This window comes from Pseudophryne corroboree, chromosome 8 (assembly GCF_028390025.1).
Source record: "Pseudophryne corroboree isolate aPseCor3 chromosome 8, aPseCor3.hap2, whole genome shotgun sequence".
NCBI lineage: Eukaryota > Metazoa > Chordata > Amphibia > Anura > Myobatrachidae > Pseudophryne > Pseudophryne corroboree.
The window spans coordinates 20718517-20737093 of NC_086451.1; the positions used below are offsets into that span (position 1 = coordinate 20718517).

An 18577-nucleotide genomic window follows, 5' to 3' on the forward strand; every position below is an offset into this window, starting at 1 on the left:
GTTGGGGCTGCGTGACATCAAACGCAGCCACTGCGACCCAAAACATGGCGGCCCTCCGTCTGCCTAGCTGCGTAGGCAGTGGGCTACCTTTATCATGCGAGTGATTTGCTGCTTAGTGAAGCGCTTGTATGTTGGGGGGGGGGGGGGGGGGGAAGGGGCTTGGCATGCGTTGTGGACTTGGCCCTGCCCTGGGTGTCCCACCGCATGTCAGTGTAAAGGGCTGTAGTTGTGTGAATTACCAGTCATCATTATCAGTGTTACATTTACACCAGGGCATCGTGCGACTGAGAATCTGCAATACCGAGTATAAAACGCCCAGGTAGCAATGGTGCCCAAGTCAAAATAAAACGCAGAAACTCTGCGCTATTTAGTAATCCTGGAACAGACAGCAAAGCCCAGCACACACTGTACACCGTGAGGTGGAAAGTATTGCATATTGCAGGGTGTATAAGGTCACAGGAGCTGACTGGCACACTTTAGCCCACCGCCAAAGGATGAATGGCCCCGCCTCTGTAGTCACAGCACGCTGAATGCTGCACCCCTGCAGACGCTGGCATTTGCATATGAGAAGTTATGTGTGAGCGCATTCATTTATAAAGGGCACATAACGCACAGTGTCGTCTGGCTGCAGGCCGGCAATTCTGCATTATCACAAATGATCCTTTCTGCTCCTGTTACTAACAAGCTGGCAGCAGAAGGTGATATGTGGTGGGTTCCTTGCTTGGCAGTCTGGGCGCACTTCTATGACCAGACCAATGGTACTCAGTGGGCGAATGAGGAATTAGACAAGCTGAGGAAGCCATCTATCCCATTGAATAGCCAATGTTACATACACCTCACATGGGAACTGAGTGGCCATATTGGGCTCTGGTAGACTTGCCAACTTTTCCTGGCGTCCGGGAGTGGCAACCAAGCTTTGGGAGACTCTCAGACTTCCGGGAGAGTAGGTTAGTAAGAGTGAGTCTGGAGCATGCAGGGCTGTAACTAGAGGGGGAGCGACATGTTCCTCCGTACAGGGCACCGCAAGGCAGAGGGCGCTGCTCGGCAGCACTTGTCAATTTTTTCTTTTAATCAATCTCACTTGCAGCTTTCTCCTCTGTTATCCCTGGCATCGCCTATCCGCCCCCCATCTCCCCCCAAATATCCCCAAGCACCTTCACTCACACACTCTTTTATTAAAAGAATACATTTCAAAATACTCTCATACTTTCCATACAGGAGCAAATACATCTATGAGTAAGGTGTCTGACTGCAACGTGGAAGGTCATGGGTTCAAATCCTGGGTATGACAGCATTTTGAAATGTGTGATTCAAAATAAAGGAGGATGTGACTAAATGACAAAGAGCTCTCAAATTAAGTGCATAAATTATGGTATAAGAGGATTGGTGTCCAAATCCATTTTCTTGGGAGTGTTCTCTAAGTATAGGTGTTCTATAAAAATATATATATAAAATCATGTGGGAAGGCACATCATAGCAGATGCATTCACTGGGCGCCAGGGCATGTCTTATGCCCCTGTTTGAAAAATATGGGGGGTGCCAATGCTTTTTCTGGCCGGGACACCGAGGCCACCACTGGTCTACTCTCTGACGTTGCAGAGTGATCTATGAAATTAGGGAGTATACCAGATATTCTAATGGAAGAATTTGTTCTAGTGCTGATCAAGGGGGTAATTCCGAGTTGATCGCTAGCTGAAAATGTTCGTTGCACTGCGATTAAGTAAAAAAACTGCACTTCTGCGTATGCGGCGCAGTGCGCATGCGCGACGTACTTTCACAACGGACGATGTATTTTCACACAAGGTCTAGCGAAGCTTTTCAGTTGCAATGGCCGCCGCAGAGTGATTGACAAGAAGTGGGTGTTTCTGGGTGTCAACTGACCGTTTTCAGGGAGTGCTCGAAAAAATGCAGGCGTGCCAGGAAAAACGCAGGCCGTGTTTGTGACGTCAAATCCGGAACTGACTGGTCTGAAGTGATCGCAAGCGCTGAGTAGGTCTGAAGCTACTCAGAAACTGCGCAATGGGGGTGATTCCGAGTTGTTCGCTCGCTAGCTGCTTTTAGCAGCATTGCACACGCTAGGCCGCCGCCCTCTGGGAGTGTATCTTCGCTTAGCAGAATTGCGAATGAAAGATTAGCAGAATTGCGAATAGAAAATTCTTAGCAGTTTCTGAGTAGCTCGAGACTTACTCCTACACTGCGATCAGCTCAGCCCGTTTAGTTTCTGGTTTGACGTCACAAACACGCCCTGCGTTCGGCCAGCCACTCCCCCGTTTCTCCAGACACTCCCGCGTTTTATCCTGGCACGCCTGCGTTTTTCCGCACACTCCCTGAAAACGGCCAGTCTAAGTTTTGAGCTAAAATACTTAGCGCATGCGCACTGCGTACCATGCGAAAATCTGCAACGAGCGAACAACTCGGAATGACTCCCAATATTTTTTTGTAGCCATTCTGCGATCCTTTCGTTTGCACTTCTGCTAAGCTAAGATACACTCCCAGAGGGCGGCGGCATAGCGTTTGCACGGCTGCTAAAAACTGCTAGCGAGCGAACAACTCGGAATGACCCCCCAAGGGCGAATGTTCTAACACCTAAACTCACCTTTACCCACCTACGAGAATCCTGAAGATACGACCGCTTGCAAGAAACAGACAGCTTCACGCTGCAGACTGACAGGCCTAGTGCAGCATATATCATTTATATAGAGATCTGTAATCTTCTGCTGTTGATGTGTTCCCCTATGTGCCAGTAAACGCTTCTACCTCATTGCACTCTATGTAAGTGCGCAGAGTTATGGTAAGACCGATGCAATTACAGTACAGTACGTGGTTTAGAGAATTTACATTACCATTGATTTCTTTGCCTGATTCTCTAGAGCCGGAAGAATACTCGGTCAGAGCTCAGGGGAAATCGTTTCCAAACCTGCGCATCCTGCTCTGCGATCTCGTGTTCCTGTAATTGTGATGGTGTAATAAGTACAATCTTGTGTTTATGTGATTTGATGGAGTGTCGGGATAGCTTGCAGACGACACATTGTCTGTGTGTAGTGTTCTTCTGGGAAGTGCAGTTCTTTTCCAAGTATTACAGAGCTGTGATGTAGCAATGTATATTTAAGTTTTTTTTTTTTTCTTTAATCGCAGCGCCAAAATCTCTCCATATACTAAAGATATATCACACGGGGCAGATGAGTCCCTCCTACATCCCAGCTGTGCCATTTTCAACTGTCTGGTTTGAGGGCCCTGCTCATCCATCCCACTCAGCTGGGGAGGTATGACACTGGTGCACAGCAGTCAGTGGGGTAAATGTACTAAGATGGGAGTTCTATTTAAGACATACTTACCTACATTGCTGCCCCCTCCTCCAGGAGGAGGCAGTGTTGTAGGCGCATGGGGATGGGCGATCCGGGGGGGCGTGGCTGACAGGGAAGTGGACAGTCCGGGGGCGTGACTCCGACACCCCCCCCCCCCCGCTGTGCAGTGCCGAGAGAAGAGGTGCTGTACAGTGGGGGCGGAGCTAAGATGACACGATTCAGCCCCTTGGACCGCCCACATGTTCTCTGCTGTGGGCGGCTGTGGAGGGGCTGCAGGGAAAGCGGGAGGCTTGCCCACCTTTCAGGGGGGCCGGGAGGGCCTCCCGATTTTCGGGAGCCTCCCGGCCATTCCGGGAGGGTAAGCAAGTATGATTTAAGATGGGATGTTGCCCATAGCAACCAATCAGAGTCTACTTCTCATTTATCTAGCACCTTCTAGAAGATAATACATGGAGTCTGGTTGGTTGCTATGAGCAACATTCCATCTTAAATAGAACTCCCATCTTATTAATTTACCCCAGTGTTTGATTGAAGGGGAGAGGAAGGGGTTAAGGCAGAGGCGGAACTACCGCCAGTGCAACCAGTGCGTCGCACTGGGGCCCGCCTCTGTCCAGGGGCCCAAAGCATGTAATGAGTCAAACTGACTCATTACATGCCGCTGTGTGCTGCGGGCAACCGCTGCCCGCAGCACACAGCCGCCCGGAGAGGAGCGCACTGCAGCGGTACGGGGTAAGGAGGAGGAGGGAGGCGGAGGAGGGAGCCGCAGCAGCGCTTTGTTACTGGTGGAGGCGCTGCTGCTGCTGTCCCTCTGCTTCACTATAGGCTGTCTTCCGAGAACAGCCTATAGTGAAGCAGAGGGGCAGCAGCAGCAGCACTTCCACCAATGACACAGCGCTGCTGCGGCTACCTCCTCCACCTCCCTCCTCCTCCTTCTCTCCTGCCCGGGAATCGTCAGAAGCTGCACCGAGGAGCCTGAGCTAGCAGAGAGGGTAAGTATATTTATTTATTTTTCTTTCTTTCTTTCTTTCTTTCTTTCTTTCTTTCTTTCTTTCTTTCTTTCTTTCTTTCTTTCTTTCTTTCTTTCTTTCTTTCTTTCTTTCTTCCTTGGGACTGTCTGCCGCAATGTGTAAAAATGGGGAATCTGCCTGCCGTAATGTGTAAAAAGGGGGAATCTGCCTGATGTAATGTGTAAAAAGGGGGAATCTGCCTGCCGCAATGTGTAAAAAGGAGGAATCTGCCTGCCGTAATGTGTAAAAAGGGGGACGCTGTCTGCCGTAATGTGTAACAAGGGCACGCTGTCTGCCGTAATGTGTAAAAAGGGGACGCTGTCTGCCGTTATGTGTAAAAAGTGCACGCTGTCTGCCGTAATGTGTAAAAAGGGGACGCTGTCTGCCGTTATGTGTAAAAAGTGCACGCTGTCTGCCGTAATGTGTAAAAAGGGGACGCTGTCTGCCGTTATGTGTAAAAAGGGACGCTGTCTGCGGCTATGTTTAACAAGGGCACGCTGTCTGCCGTTATGTGTAAAAAGTGTATGCTGTCTGCCGCTATGTGTAACAAGGGCACGCTATCTGCCGTTATGTGTAAAAAGGGGACGCTGTCTGCCGTTATGTGTAAAAAGTGCACGCTGTCTGCCGTAATGTGTAAAAAGGGGGACGCTGTCTGCTGTAATGTGTAAATAGGGGAATCTGTCCGCCGTAAGGTGTAAAAGGGGCTCTACCTGGTGTAGTGATGCTACTGTGCGGCGTAATTTGAATAATGGAGACTACTGTGCACCGTTTTATGAATTGGTATTATTTTGTGGCCACACCCCTTCCCCACGAAGCCACGCCACTATGTATTTTTGCGCGCGCCTGCGGCGCGCACTGCCCCTGTTTTGCATGCAGGGGTGGGGCTCCGATGCCGTTTCTTGCACACAGTGCTAAAATGTCTAGTTACGGCACTGTTACTAGGTATCCATTTCTCTGGCCCTGAGCAGGTCCCCCTCACCAGATCCTCTCCAGGGGTGAGGGGGTGGAATTGGATGGGATGGGGGGGGGGGGGGGCGCAAAGCATTTTGTCGCACCTGGGCCCACCGCTTGCTAGTTTCGCCACTGGGTTAAGGGGCACAACACATGTCATCTATGGCGCAGACACTCTCTCAAAGGGATGTGACTGTGTTCCCCGTTGTGATCCACACAATGTTATGAAGTATGGTGCTATATATAGGTCTTGTCTTACAATAGGACATCTTACCCATAACTCTCACAAGAGAGAAAATCACATGGGATCAGGACGTGGGTGCGGCTGGATGGTTTATGGCCATTGCTGCCAAATTTCTGGCTACCTCCTTCCGGCAGGTGGCAACCAGTTCTGCACAGTGGTGGATGGGCGATGTGGGGGGGGGGGGGGGGAGTGGCTTGGCATAGAGGGCAGGGAGGGGCTTAATGCTGAGCAAGTGGTTGTGGGTGGAGGCATAGCTGCGCGATTGCATCATCATAGCCACGCCCCCACTATACAATGCAGAGATTACCAATATTGTACAATGATGCGATTCAGCACAAATTGCGTCATTGACCACCCGGTCCGCCCACTTTACCCTGTAAGTGGGTGGCGCGGATGGGGGGCAGCTCCCAGAGACTTGCCCACTTTCCCGGGAGCCTCTCAGTCGCTTGGCAGAGTAAACAAGTATGTTTATGATTATGACATCTATCTATCTATCTATCTATCTATCATCTATCTATTTATCATTATCTATCTATCTATCTATCTATCTATCTATCTAGTCTATCTATCATCTGCTTATCTATATCTATCTATCTATCTATCTATCTATCTATCTAATCTATCATATCTATCATTATCTATCTATTATCTATCTATTTATTTATCATTAGCTATCTATCTAGTCTATCTATCATCTATTTATCTATATCTATCTATCTATCTATCTATCTAATCTATCATGTCTATCATCTATTTATCATTATCTATCTATTTATTTATCATTATTTGTCTATCTATCTAGTCTATCTATCACCTATTTATCTCTATCTATCTATCTATCTATCTATCTATCTATCTATCTATCTAATCTATCACGTCTATCATCTATCATTATCTATCTATTATCTATCTTTTTATTTATTTATCATTATCTATCTATCTATCTATCTATCTATCTATCTATCTATCTATCTATCTATCTATCTATCTATCTATCTATCTATCTATCCATCTAGTCTATCTATCATCTATTTATCTCTATCTATCTATCTATCTAATCTATCATGTCTACTATCTATCTGTCATGTCTATCTATCTATCTATCTATCTATCTGTCACGATCCGGGTATCTGGACGTCATTTCTTACCCATCAGATGCCTCCTAAGGCTGGCTCAGCGCTCCAGGACCGGATCCCATCTGTTATCCTGATGTGTACATTCCTGTATCCTCTCCTGTCACTCTGGGACGCTGTCACAGTAAACGCCATATTACACCTGGCATGGCGTCTCCCGCGGCCTCCGCCGCCGTCCCGGAACTTCTGCATGCAGAGTGTCTGAGTGGCGATTACGTCAGCCGCGGCCTCCGCTGTGTCCGCGTGGTTGGATGTGCATCTGTCAGCCTGGCGCCTCCTGTCTCCGGTGGCCGGCGCCGCCATTACTGTTTTCATTACCACATGGATTACAAACCAAACTTCCCTCCAAGTGTCTGCATGGGCGCAGCCATCTTGGATTCTGTCAGCTGATCATTTCCACCAATCTGTTCTCAGTATTGATAATCTGCATAATTGCCTAGCCAATCCCTTCCTTGCTGCAGGTATAAATACACTGTGCCTGAGCAAGGAAGGCGTCAGTGCTTTGGTTGTCAAACCTAGTTCCTGTTTGTCTCTCTCCTGTGATTGTCTTCCAGGTTCCAGCTCCTGTCTCAAGACTTCCACCATAGAGACCCGCACCAGCATTCCACCTGCGGTGTAGCCTGACTCTCCAATCCATTGTGGATTCATCTGTTTCCAGCTACAACATTACCTGCTTCCAGCTCAGCTTCCAGCAGAGTACAGCTTCCCTTAAAGGGCCGGTGTCCTTTCTACACTTTACCACTCTCCACCGGTATTATTATTTCTCCGCTCTCAAGTTCTACATTTCAGTTCATATTTCATCGCTCCCAAGTTCATTTATTATTTAACTGGTTCCAGCCAGTATCCACTCCGTGCTAACAACAGTCTGGTTCCAGCCAGTATCCACAGCAGCTGTTTTATCTTCAGCAACCCAGCTTTTCCTGGAACACCAGCTGGCACAATCCTGGGTTATCTCCATTGCTACAGTCGGGCCTGGTAAGGACTTTCCATCTAGAAGATCATAAGAACTATCTCACACTACCAGTGCCCTGTGGCTCCTGCCATTCTGTAGTACCCAGGAACTGTATTTATTCTTTGCTGACTTTTACGTTTTCTTTTTCTGCTGCTGTGTTGCGGAGTTGTCATAATAAACATCATTGACTTTTTATCCAAGTTGTCGTGGTCACGCCTTCGGGCAGTTATTATTCATGTTACTTACATGTCCAGGGGTCTGATACAACCTCCCAGGTTCCGGTACATCTCAGCCCCTACAACTGAGGCTGCCTCCCGTCAGCTCAGGCCCTCAGTTGTGACAGTAAGCACTGACCTAATGAATCCAGCCGGAGACCAGGATCAAGCGGCCAGGCCGATGCAAGAACTGGCAGCCCGACTAGAACATCAGGAGGCTGCACAGGGCCACATCATCCGCTGTCTCCAGGATCTCTCTACTCGGCTGGATGGGATTCAGACAACTCTCCGTGGATCAGGCGCGTCTGGTGCGTCAACCACAGTGACTCCAGCTATAACCCCACCCACCTTATCCATTTCTGCTCCACGTCTTCATCTTCCAACGCCAGCAAAATTTGACGGATCTCCAAGATTCTGCAGGGGATTTCTCAACCAGTGTGAGATTCAGTTTGAGCTACAACCTGGCAATTTTCCCAGTGACCGTACAAAAATTGCCTACATTATTTCTCTTCTCAGTGGCTCAGCCCTTGATTGGGCATCACCGTTATGGGAGAGGTCCGACACCCTGCTATCTTCCTACACTGCCTTCGTGTCAACATTCAGGCGCATCTTCGACGAGCCAGGCCGGGTAACCTCAGCTTCATCCGAGATTCTCCGTTTACGCCAGGGGTCACGTACTGTAGGACAATATCTGATACAGTTCCAGATCCTGGCATCCGAACTGGCATGGAACGACGAGGCCCTGTATGCTGCATTCTGGCATGGCTTATCTGAGCGTATTAAAGATGAGTTAGCTACCAGAGACTTACCTTCTAAATTAGATGAGCTAATCTCACTCTGCACGAAAGTTGATTTACGTTTCAGAGAGAGAGCAACTGAGCGTGGAAGATCATCTGCTCCAAAATCTTCTGCTCCTCCTCCTCGTCAACTGTCACCATCTAAAGATGAGCCCATGCAACTTGGCCGTTCCCGTTTAACTCCTGCTGAGCGCCGAAGACGTCTCTCCGAGTTTCTCTGTCTCTATTGTGCAGCTCCGTCTCACACCATTAATGCCTGTCCCAAACGTCCGGGAAACTCCAAATCCTAGCTCGCCAAGGAGAGGGCCGGCTAGGAGTAATGATCTCCTCTCCATCTCCTCAAGATTGTAATCTCCCAGTCTCGCTTCAAGTTGCTCAACGTTATCGGAACGTCATTGCCCTCCTTGATTCCGGAGCAGCTGGGAACTTTATTACCGAAGCCTATGTTAAACGGTGGTCCCTACCCACCGAGAGACTTCCTTCGTCCATTTCTCTAACTGCCGTGGATGGCAGCAAAATTTTTGATGCAGTTATTTCTTTAAGGACTCTACCAGTTCGTCTGAGAGTGGGAGTTCTTCATTCCGAACTTATTTCTTTTTTAGTGATTCCAAGAGCCACACATCCTCTGGTCCTGGGCCTTCCATGGCTCCGTCTTCACAATCCTACAATTGATTGGACGACTACGCAAATCCTGGCATGGGGTTCCTCCTGTGCTGAGACATGTTTGTTTAAAGTATTGCCTGTCTGTTCTTCCTCCCCCAGGTCGTCTGATGTTCCACCTCCTCCATATCAAGATTTCACGGATGTGTTCAGTAAAGCTTCTGCTGATATCCTTCCTCCTCATAGAGAATGGGACTGTCCGATTGATCTCGTTCCAGGGAAGGTTCCACCTCGAGGCCGAACTTATCCGTTGTCTCTGCCTGAGACGCATTCTATGGAGGAATATATTAAAGAGAACCTAGCAAAGGGGTTCATTCGACCTTCTTCTTCTCCAGCCGGCGCAGGCTTCTTTTTTGTAAAAAAGAAAGATGGTGGTCTGCGGCCGTGCATCGACTACAGAGGTTTGAACGACATTACCATCAAGAACCGTTATCCTTTACCCCTGATTACTGAGCTCTTTGACAGAGTTAGCGGAGCTACCATCTTTACAAAGCTGGACTTGCGAGGTGCATACAATCTCATCCGGATCCGTGAGGGTGACGAGTGGAAGACCGCCTTTAACACCCGTGACGGACATTATGAGTACCTCGTCATGCCCTTCGGATTGAGCAATGCTCCAGCTGTCTTCCAGCATTTTGTCAATGAGATCTTCAGAGACATTCTATACCGTCATGTCGTGGTCTATCTAGACGATATCCTCATTTTTGCCAACGATTTGGAGGAACATCGTTTTTGGGTTAAAGAGGTTCTGTCCCGTCTCCGTGTCAATCATCTCTATTGCAAATTAGAAAAATGCGTCTTTGAAGTCAAGTCCATTCCGTTTCTAGGGTACATTGTGTCCGGTTCCGGACTAGAGATGGATCCTGAGAAACTACAAGCAATCCAAAATTGCCCGGTACCCTTAACCCTCAAAGGGGTCCAGAGGTTCTTAGGGTTCGCCAACTATTACCGAAAGTTTATACGAGACTTTTCCACCATTGTGGCGCCTATTACTGCTTTCACTAAGAAGGGTGCTAACCCGTCCAAGTGGTCTGAAGAAGCCATGCAAGCATTTCATCTTTTAAAACAAAGGTTCATCTCTGCGCCTGTTCTGAAACAGCCTGACATCGACTCTCCTTTCATCTTAGAGGTGGATGCCTCCTCCGTTGGAGTAGGAGCGGTGTTATCTCAGAGGGCTAAAGATGGCCATTTACACCCTTGCAGTTTCTTCTCCCGGAAGTTCTCCCCAGCTGAGCGCAACTATGCCATTGGCGACCAGGAGTTGCTAGCCATCAAGCTCGCTCTAGAAGAGTGGAGGTATCTGTTGGAGGGAGCTTCTCATTCAATCACCATACTTACAGACCACAAGAACCTTTTATACCTGAAGGGCGCACAATGTCTCAACCCTCGTCAGGCCAGATGGGCACTTTTCTTTTCCAGGTTCGACTTTAAACTCCAGTTCTGTCCGGGCTCTCAGAATCGCAAGGCCGATGCCCTTTCCCGCTCATGGGAGCAAGAAAATGAGTCAGAGTCTTCAGACAAGCATCCTATTATAAATCCGTTGGCATTCTCCACGGTAGGGATGGACTCTACGCCCCCATCAGGGAAAAGTTTTGTGAAGCCGATCCTAAGGAAGAAGCTCATGCATTGGGCCCATGCTTCCCGTTTTGCCGGACATACAGGTATCCAAAAAACCCTGGAGTTTATCTCTAGGTCCTATTGGTGGCCAACTCTGAAAAAGGACATCTTGGAGTTTATTGCATCTTGCCCAAAGTGTGCCCAACATAAAGTATCCCGCCAGTCGCCTGCGGGGCAACTGGTTCCACTATCCGTTCCCCGTCGACCATGGACCCACTTGTCGATGGATTTCATTACAGACTTACCCATGTGCAACAAGTTCAATACCATCTGGGTGGTAGTTGACCGGTTCACCAAGATGGCACACTTCATTCCTCTCACCGGTCTTCCGTCAGCTTCCAAGTTGGCTCAAGTATTCATACAAGAGATCTTCCGACTCCACGGTCTTCCTGAAGAAATTATCTCAGATCGAGGAGTTCAATTCACAGCCAAATTCTGGCGAAGTTTATGTCAAGTCCTCCAAGTCAAGCTAAAGTTTTCCACGGCTTACCATCCTCAGACCAATGGTCAAACCGAGAGGGTGAATCAGGACTTGGAGGCCTTCCTCCGCATCTATGTGTCCTCCTCTCAAGATGACTGGGTTCAATTACTTCCCTGGGCCGAGTTCTGTCATAACAACCAGTATCATTCTTCATCTGCTTCAACACCATTCTTCACTAACTTTGGATTCCACCCTAAAGTCCCTGAGTTCCAACCGCTTCCAGCAACTTCTGTTCCCGCAGTGGATATCACCTTGCATCAGTTTGCCAATATCTGGAAGAGCGTACGATCAGCTCTGCTCAAGGCATCGTTCAGGTACAAGAAGTTTGCGGATAAGAAGCGTCGAGCAGTTCCTGCTCTCAAGGTGGGTGATCGGGTATGGTTATCCACGAAGAATTTGAGGTTAAGAGTTCCCAGTATGAAGTTTGCACCTCGCTATATCGGTCCTTTCAAGATTGAACAAGTCATCAATCCTGTTGCTTACAGACTCCAGTTGCCTCCCTTCTTAAAAATACCCAGGACATTCCATGTTTCCCTGTTGAAACCGCTGATCTTGAATCGGTTTCATTCCTCACTTCCTCCAACTCCGAAAGTCCAAACTCAACGAGGCGTTGAGTATGAAGTGGCCAAGATCCTGGACTCACGTCACCGTTACGGTCAACTACAATATCTTATTGACTGGAAGGGTTATGGTCCTGAGGAACGTTCATGGACCAATGCTTCTGATGTCCATGCTCCTGCCTTAGTCTGGAGATTCCATTCCAAGTTTCCTCAAAAGCCAAAGAAGTGTCCTGGGGCCACTCCTAAAGGGGGGGGTGCTGTCACGATCCGGGTATCTGGACGTCATTTCTTACCCATCAGATGCCTCCTAAGGCTGGCTCAGCGCTCCAGGACCGGATCCCATCTGTTATCCTGATGTGTACATTCCTGTATCCTCTCCTGTCACTCTGGGACGCTGTCACAGTAAACGCCATATTACACCTGGCATGGCGTCTCCCGCGGCCTCCGCCGCCGTCCCGGAACTTCTGCATGCAGAGTGTCTGAGTGGCGATTACGTCAGCCGCGGCCTCCGCTGTGTCCGCGTGGTTGGATGTGCATCTGTCAGCCTGGCGCCTCCTGTCTCCGGTGGCCGGCGCCGCCATTACTGTTTTCATTACCACATGGATTACAAACCAAACTTCCTCCAAGTGTCTGCATGGGCGCAGCCATCTTGGATTCTGTCAGCTGATCATTTCCACCAATCTGTTCTTAGTATTGATAATCTGCATAATTGCCTAGCCAATCCCTTCCTTGCTGCAGGTATAAATACACTGTGCCTGAGCAAGGAAGGCGTCAGTGCTTTGGTTGTCAAACCTAGTTCCTGTTTGTCTCTCTCCTGTGATTGTCTTCCAGGTTCCAGCTCCTGTCTCAAGACTTCCACCATAGAGACCCGCACCAGCATTCCACCTGCGGTGTAGCCTGACTCTCCAATCCATTGTGGATTCATCTGTTTCCAGCTACAACATTACCTGCTTCCAGCTCAGCTTCCAGCAGAGTACAGCTTCCCTTAAAGGGCCGGTGTCCTTTCTACACTTTACCACTCTCCACCGGTATTATTATTTCTCCGCTCTCAAGTTCTACATTTCAGTTCATATTTCATCGCTCCCAAGTTCATTTATTATTTAACTGGTTCCAGCCAGTATCCACTCCGTGCTAACAACAGTCTGGTTCCAGCCAGTATCCACAGCAGCTGTTTTATCTTCAGCAACCCAGCTTTTCCTGGAACACCAGCTGGCACAATCCTGGGTTATCTCCATTGCTACAGTCGGGCCTGGTAAGGACTTTCCATCTAGAAGATCATAAGAACTATCTCACACTACCAGTGCCCTGTGGCTCCTGCCATCCTGTAGTACCCAGGAACTGTATTTATTCTTTGCTGACTTTTACGTTTTCTTTTACTGCTGCTGTGTTGCGGAGTTGTCATAATAAACATCATTGACTTTTATCCAAGTTGTCGTGGTCACGCCTTCGGGCAGTTATTATTCATGTTACTTACATGTCCAGGGGTCTGATACAACCTCCCAGGTTCCGGTACATCTCAGCCCCTACAACTGAGGCTGCCTCCCGTCAGCTCAGGCCCTCAGTTGTGACACTATCTATCTATCTATCTATCTATTTATCTGTCTGTCATATCTATCTATCTGTCTGTCTGTCTGTCTGTCTATCTATCTATCTGTTTATCATTATCTATTTATTTATCTATCTATCTATCTATCTATCTAGTCTATCTATCATCTATTTATCTATATATATCTATCTATCTACCTATCTAATCTATCATGTCTATCATCTATTTATCATTATCTATCTATCTATCTATCTATCTATCTATCTAGTCTATCTATCATCTATTTATCTATATCTATCTATCTATTTATCATTATCTATCTATCTATCATATCTATAATCTATCTATCTAATCTACAGTATCTATCTATTTATATCTATCTATCTATAATCTATCTATCTGTCATCTATCTATTTATCATTATCTATCTATCTATTTAGTCTATCTATCATCTATTTATCTATATATATCTATCTATCTAATCTATCATCTATCATTATCTATCTATTATCTATCTATTTATTTATCATTAGCTGTCTATTTATCTGTCTATCTATCTGTCTAGTCTATCATCTATTTATCTATATCTATCTATCTATCTATCTATCTATCTATCTATCTATCTATCTAATCTATCATGTCTATCATCTATTTATCATTATATATCTATTTATTTATCATTATCTATCTATCTAGTCTATCTATCACCTATTTATTTATTTATCTCTATCTATCTATCTATCTATCTATCTATCTATCTATCATGTCTATCATCTATCATTATCTATCTATTTATTTATCATTATCTATCTATCTATCTATCTATCTATCTATCTATCTATCTATTTATCTGTCATGTCTATCTATCTATCTGTCTGTCTATCTATCTATCTATCTGTTTATCATTATCTATCTATCTATCTATCTATCTAGTCTATCTATCATCTATCTATCTATCTATCTATCTATCTATCTATCTAGTCTATCTATCATCTATTTATCTATATCTAATATATCATGTATATCATCTATTTATCATTATCTGTCTATCTATCTATCTATCTATCTATCTATCTATCTATCTATCTATCTATCTATCTGTCATGTCTATCTATCTATCTATCTAGTCTATCTATCATCTATTTATCTATATCTATCTATCTATTTATCATTATCTACCTATCTATCTATCTATCTAGCTATCATATCTATAATCTATCTAATCTACAGTATCTATCTATTTATATCTATCTATCTATAATCTATCTATCTATCATCTATCTATTTATCATTATCTCTCTATATATCTATCATCTATTTATCTATATCTATCTATCTATCTATCTATCTATCTATCTATCTATCTATCATTATCTATCTATTATCTATCTATTTATTTATCATTAGCTATCTATTTATCTGTCTATCTATCCATCTATCTATCTGTCATGTCTATCTATTTATCTGTCTGTCATATCTATCTATCTAGTCTATCTATCTATCTATCTATCTATCAATCATCTATTTATCTCTATCTATCTATCTATCTATCTAATCTATCATGTCTATCATCTATTTATCATTATCTATCTATCTATTTATTTATCATTATCTATCTATCTATCTATCTATCTATCTAGTCTATCTATCACCTATTTATTTATTTATCTCTATCTATCTATCTATCTATCTATCTAATCTATCATGTCTATCATCTATCATTATCTATCTATTATCTATCTATTTATTTATCATTATCTATCTATCTATCTATCTAGTCTATCTATCATCTATCTATCTATCTATCTATCTAATCTATATAATCTATCATGTCTACTATCTATCTATCTATCTAGTCTATCTATCATCTATCTATCTATCTAATCTATATAATCTATCATGTCTACCATCTATCTATCTATCTATCTATCTATCTATCTATCTATCTATCTGTCATGTCTATCTATCTATCTATCTATCTATCTATTTGTTTATCATTATCTATCTATCTATTTATCTATCTATCTAGTCTATCTATCATCTATTTATCTATATCTATCTATCTAATCTATCATCTATTTATCATTATCTATCTATCTATCTATCTATCTAGTCTATCTATCATCTATCTAATCTGCAGTATCTATCTATCTATTTATTTATCTATCTATCATTATCAATCAATCAATCAATCAATCATGTCTATCTACCATCTATTATCTATCTATCTATCTATCTATCTATCTATTTATCTATCTATCATAAAATGACAACTTGCAAGAGAAATTTCTAAAAATGCAAAACACATTTTTTTCTTCTACCAAAAGTTATTTTATATGTTACATATTTTGTTCAATTGAAATAATTTCCTGATTTAATTAGAAGTTACAGTGCTCACGGAAACTGTGATTTTCATGTTAGACTGATTACAGTTTCATCAATTATGTGTATAAAGCAAATCAACTGTAATACACACACTGGACTCAAATGAATCTTTACTTAGAAACCCGTTCTAAACATCCGCTGTGTGTATAGTACTAGTGACTGGGGGAGGGGGCATTTGGGGGGCAGGCTGTGTGTGCAATGACTGGATAGTACCGATTGTGTCATTTTTTTATAGTAAATTGAGAGAACTTAATCTGTGTAATGACTAAGCTGAGTTTTCTGTAAGGATGGGGCCAGTGGTTGTCCCATAGTAGTGGACTGACGCGTTTCGTTGTAGAATAGTCAACAAGTTCATCTGAGTTATGTCACTTTGCACTAGTTATGACTATGTAATAAATGGAGGGCTTTGCTGGGGCATTTGCCTTAAATATTAATGCAAATATTAGTATTGGGACTAGGGAAAATAAGTTAAAGCTGCAGATATCTCAGATATTAGCAGTTTGCGGCTCTCATAGTTTTCTACGGGGATGGCGAACTGCAGTAGCGCACCACTCTCCCACTGCATGCAGCGAACTGAAGATGGATATTATTCGCCCATGTGCCGATCTGCACACATTTATGAGACCGCACCAGTCCAACCCATCCACTTGTGGAAATATCTGTCATCATTATTGCATGTTCCAGGTATCACTCGCACATCACACTGCACTGAGATTTTCTCTAAGTCGCGTCATCTCACTGGAAAAATATAGATTCACGTTGCCCTGTTTGGGGCAGCATATGTGTACAGTAGCTGGATAATGCATGCTATGTGTGTGACAGGATAGTACAAGCCGTACGGGACTGACGTTGCTGGATAGAACAGACCGTTGTTTGCTCAGTGGCTGGATAGAACAGGCTGTGAGTGCAGTGAACCGTATTGGGTCCATCTGTCTACACTTGCTCACATCAGTGCCTGATGAAGCTCAGGTTTCAGCACCAGATTTGGAGCAGTGGTGAATATCATGGAAACCGATGATTAATGCGTTTCCTTTCAACAGACGCGGGTACTCCCAGCCGATGGTACCGCAGACCCCAACAGCTAGAGCTGTGTGGGCATTTGCCATGTGATGGTATGTGGCACAGCACAACCGCACCGTAATATTGCATTAGACATCTTCTGAGCAAGAACTCTATATAGAATTCTGTTATACATAACACATACATGTTTAAGGACAAGGGGACCTATTTACTAAGCACTAACTCCAGCGGGGAAAAAAAATGTCAGTTTTCACCAGGGAGAGGGTAATTTTAAGATCAGGTCTATTTGTTAAACCCATAATGCTACTGACTTAGACATTTTCATAGGTAACGACGGATAATGCCATCACCTTATAGCTCTGTGCGATTGACAAAATGACCCAATTTATTAAGTTCCGGAAAGCTGAGCTTTAGACATTAGCTGAAATGTCCCATTGGTAAAGAACAGACGCGTTTCAGAATCTCTTCTGGATTCATATTTTTGAGGATGCAGCCTATCAATTGGCTAGGAAATAATGACAGCAGTGATGTCATCGGTTCCCAGTCACTGAGTGCACTATTCCGTGTTATTTGAATGTGCCTGAAAGTGTCTATGCTTGAAAAGTGTCTTGTGCTTTTGTGTTTTGCTTCACTGCCATCTAACTAACGCGTTTCTCCCCTCTCTTGCAGCGGTCATGCCTTTTGGATGCATCAGTGTCCGCAATGAGAAAACGTATAATTGCTTCTCTGATATCACAGACAAGTATGAGATCGGCCAACTTCTCTGCGCGTGAGTATTGTGCTCTGAAACGCGTTGGGTTACATTTTTATACCTGTCATCATATACTGTATGTAGGGACTGTAGAGTGATAAAGTCTCTGTGTCTCTCAGGAAGGAGTTCTGTGAGATCTGTCTGGCCCGAGAGATGCAGACGGACCGTCTCTACGTCTGTAAGAAGTTTCTGAAAAAGGATGGACGGAAAGTGAGGAGGGCGGCAAAGAATGAAATAATGATCCTGAAAATGTAAGTAAAATGTCAGTCAGTCATGTATAAAAGTGAAAAGAAACTGCTTATTCTGTCATCCATCTCCTCACTCCTGTCCTCCATGCTACCCTTCCCCCCGTGTGCCACTTGATATGCCCCTCCCCTTCCTTCTCCATCGTCTCCACTCCCCTTTCACTTACCTTAGTCACACATCTGTGGTCAGAAAGGGCTTGTCTTGTCAGCGTGAGCGTCATCTGGTCCTTCCCCAGGCTCAGCTGCAGTAGACTGGAGTCCTGATGAGGCTACTCTCAGTCACTGATTGGTTGGGAGCGGGCCACAATGATGATGTCACAGCATGGCCCGCTCCCAGCCTATCAGTGACTGAGAGCAACTGCATCATGGAAATCCATCTATTCTACGGGCAGAGAGGACCAGATAATGCGTCCGGAACCAAGAAGGTGCGTATTGTCCCATCGCTCCAGTCTAAAGCAATGGTTCCCAGGATGCCGACGGTCACAAATACTGACGCCGGCAACCTGATGTTTGAAATCCCAATTGGGGCGAAGTATGTTACCCCCTGTCCCCGAAACCTCCCCCCGTAGTGCCTAACCCTAGCCTCCCCCCTGTGATGCCTAACTCTAACCCCCCCCCCCCCTTCCCTGCAGCTTAGCACTAACCCTTCCCCCTTAGTGCCTAAACCTAACCTCCCCTCAGTGGTGCCTAACCTTTCATTTACATTTA

At 45.1% G+C, this 18577-nt stretch overlaps 1 protein-coding gene across 1 annotated transcript in view; it reads left to right on the forward strand.

The window, feature by feature from the left end:
* The window catches only part of LOC134948179 (caM kinase-like vesicle-associated protein), a 122436-nt gene that overhangs the window by 66132 nt on the left and 37727 nt on the right, over positions 1–18577 (forward strand). Inside the window, exons 2-3 of the mRNA XM_063936006.1 lie at positions 17543–17642; positions 17744–17875. Coding sequence (XP_063792076.1) covers positions 17548–17642; positions 17744–17875 — 227 coding nt within the window. The 5' untranslated portion in view covers positions 17543–17547. The remainder of the gene's footprint in view (positions 1–17542; positions 17643–17743; positions 17876–18577) is intronic.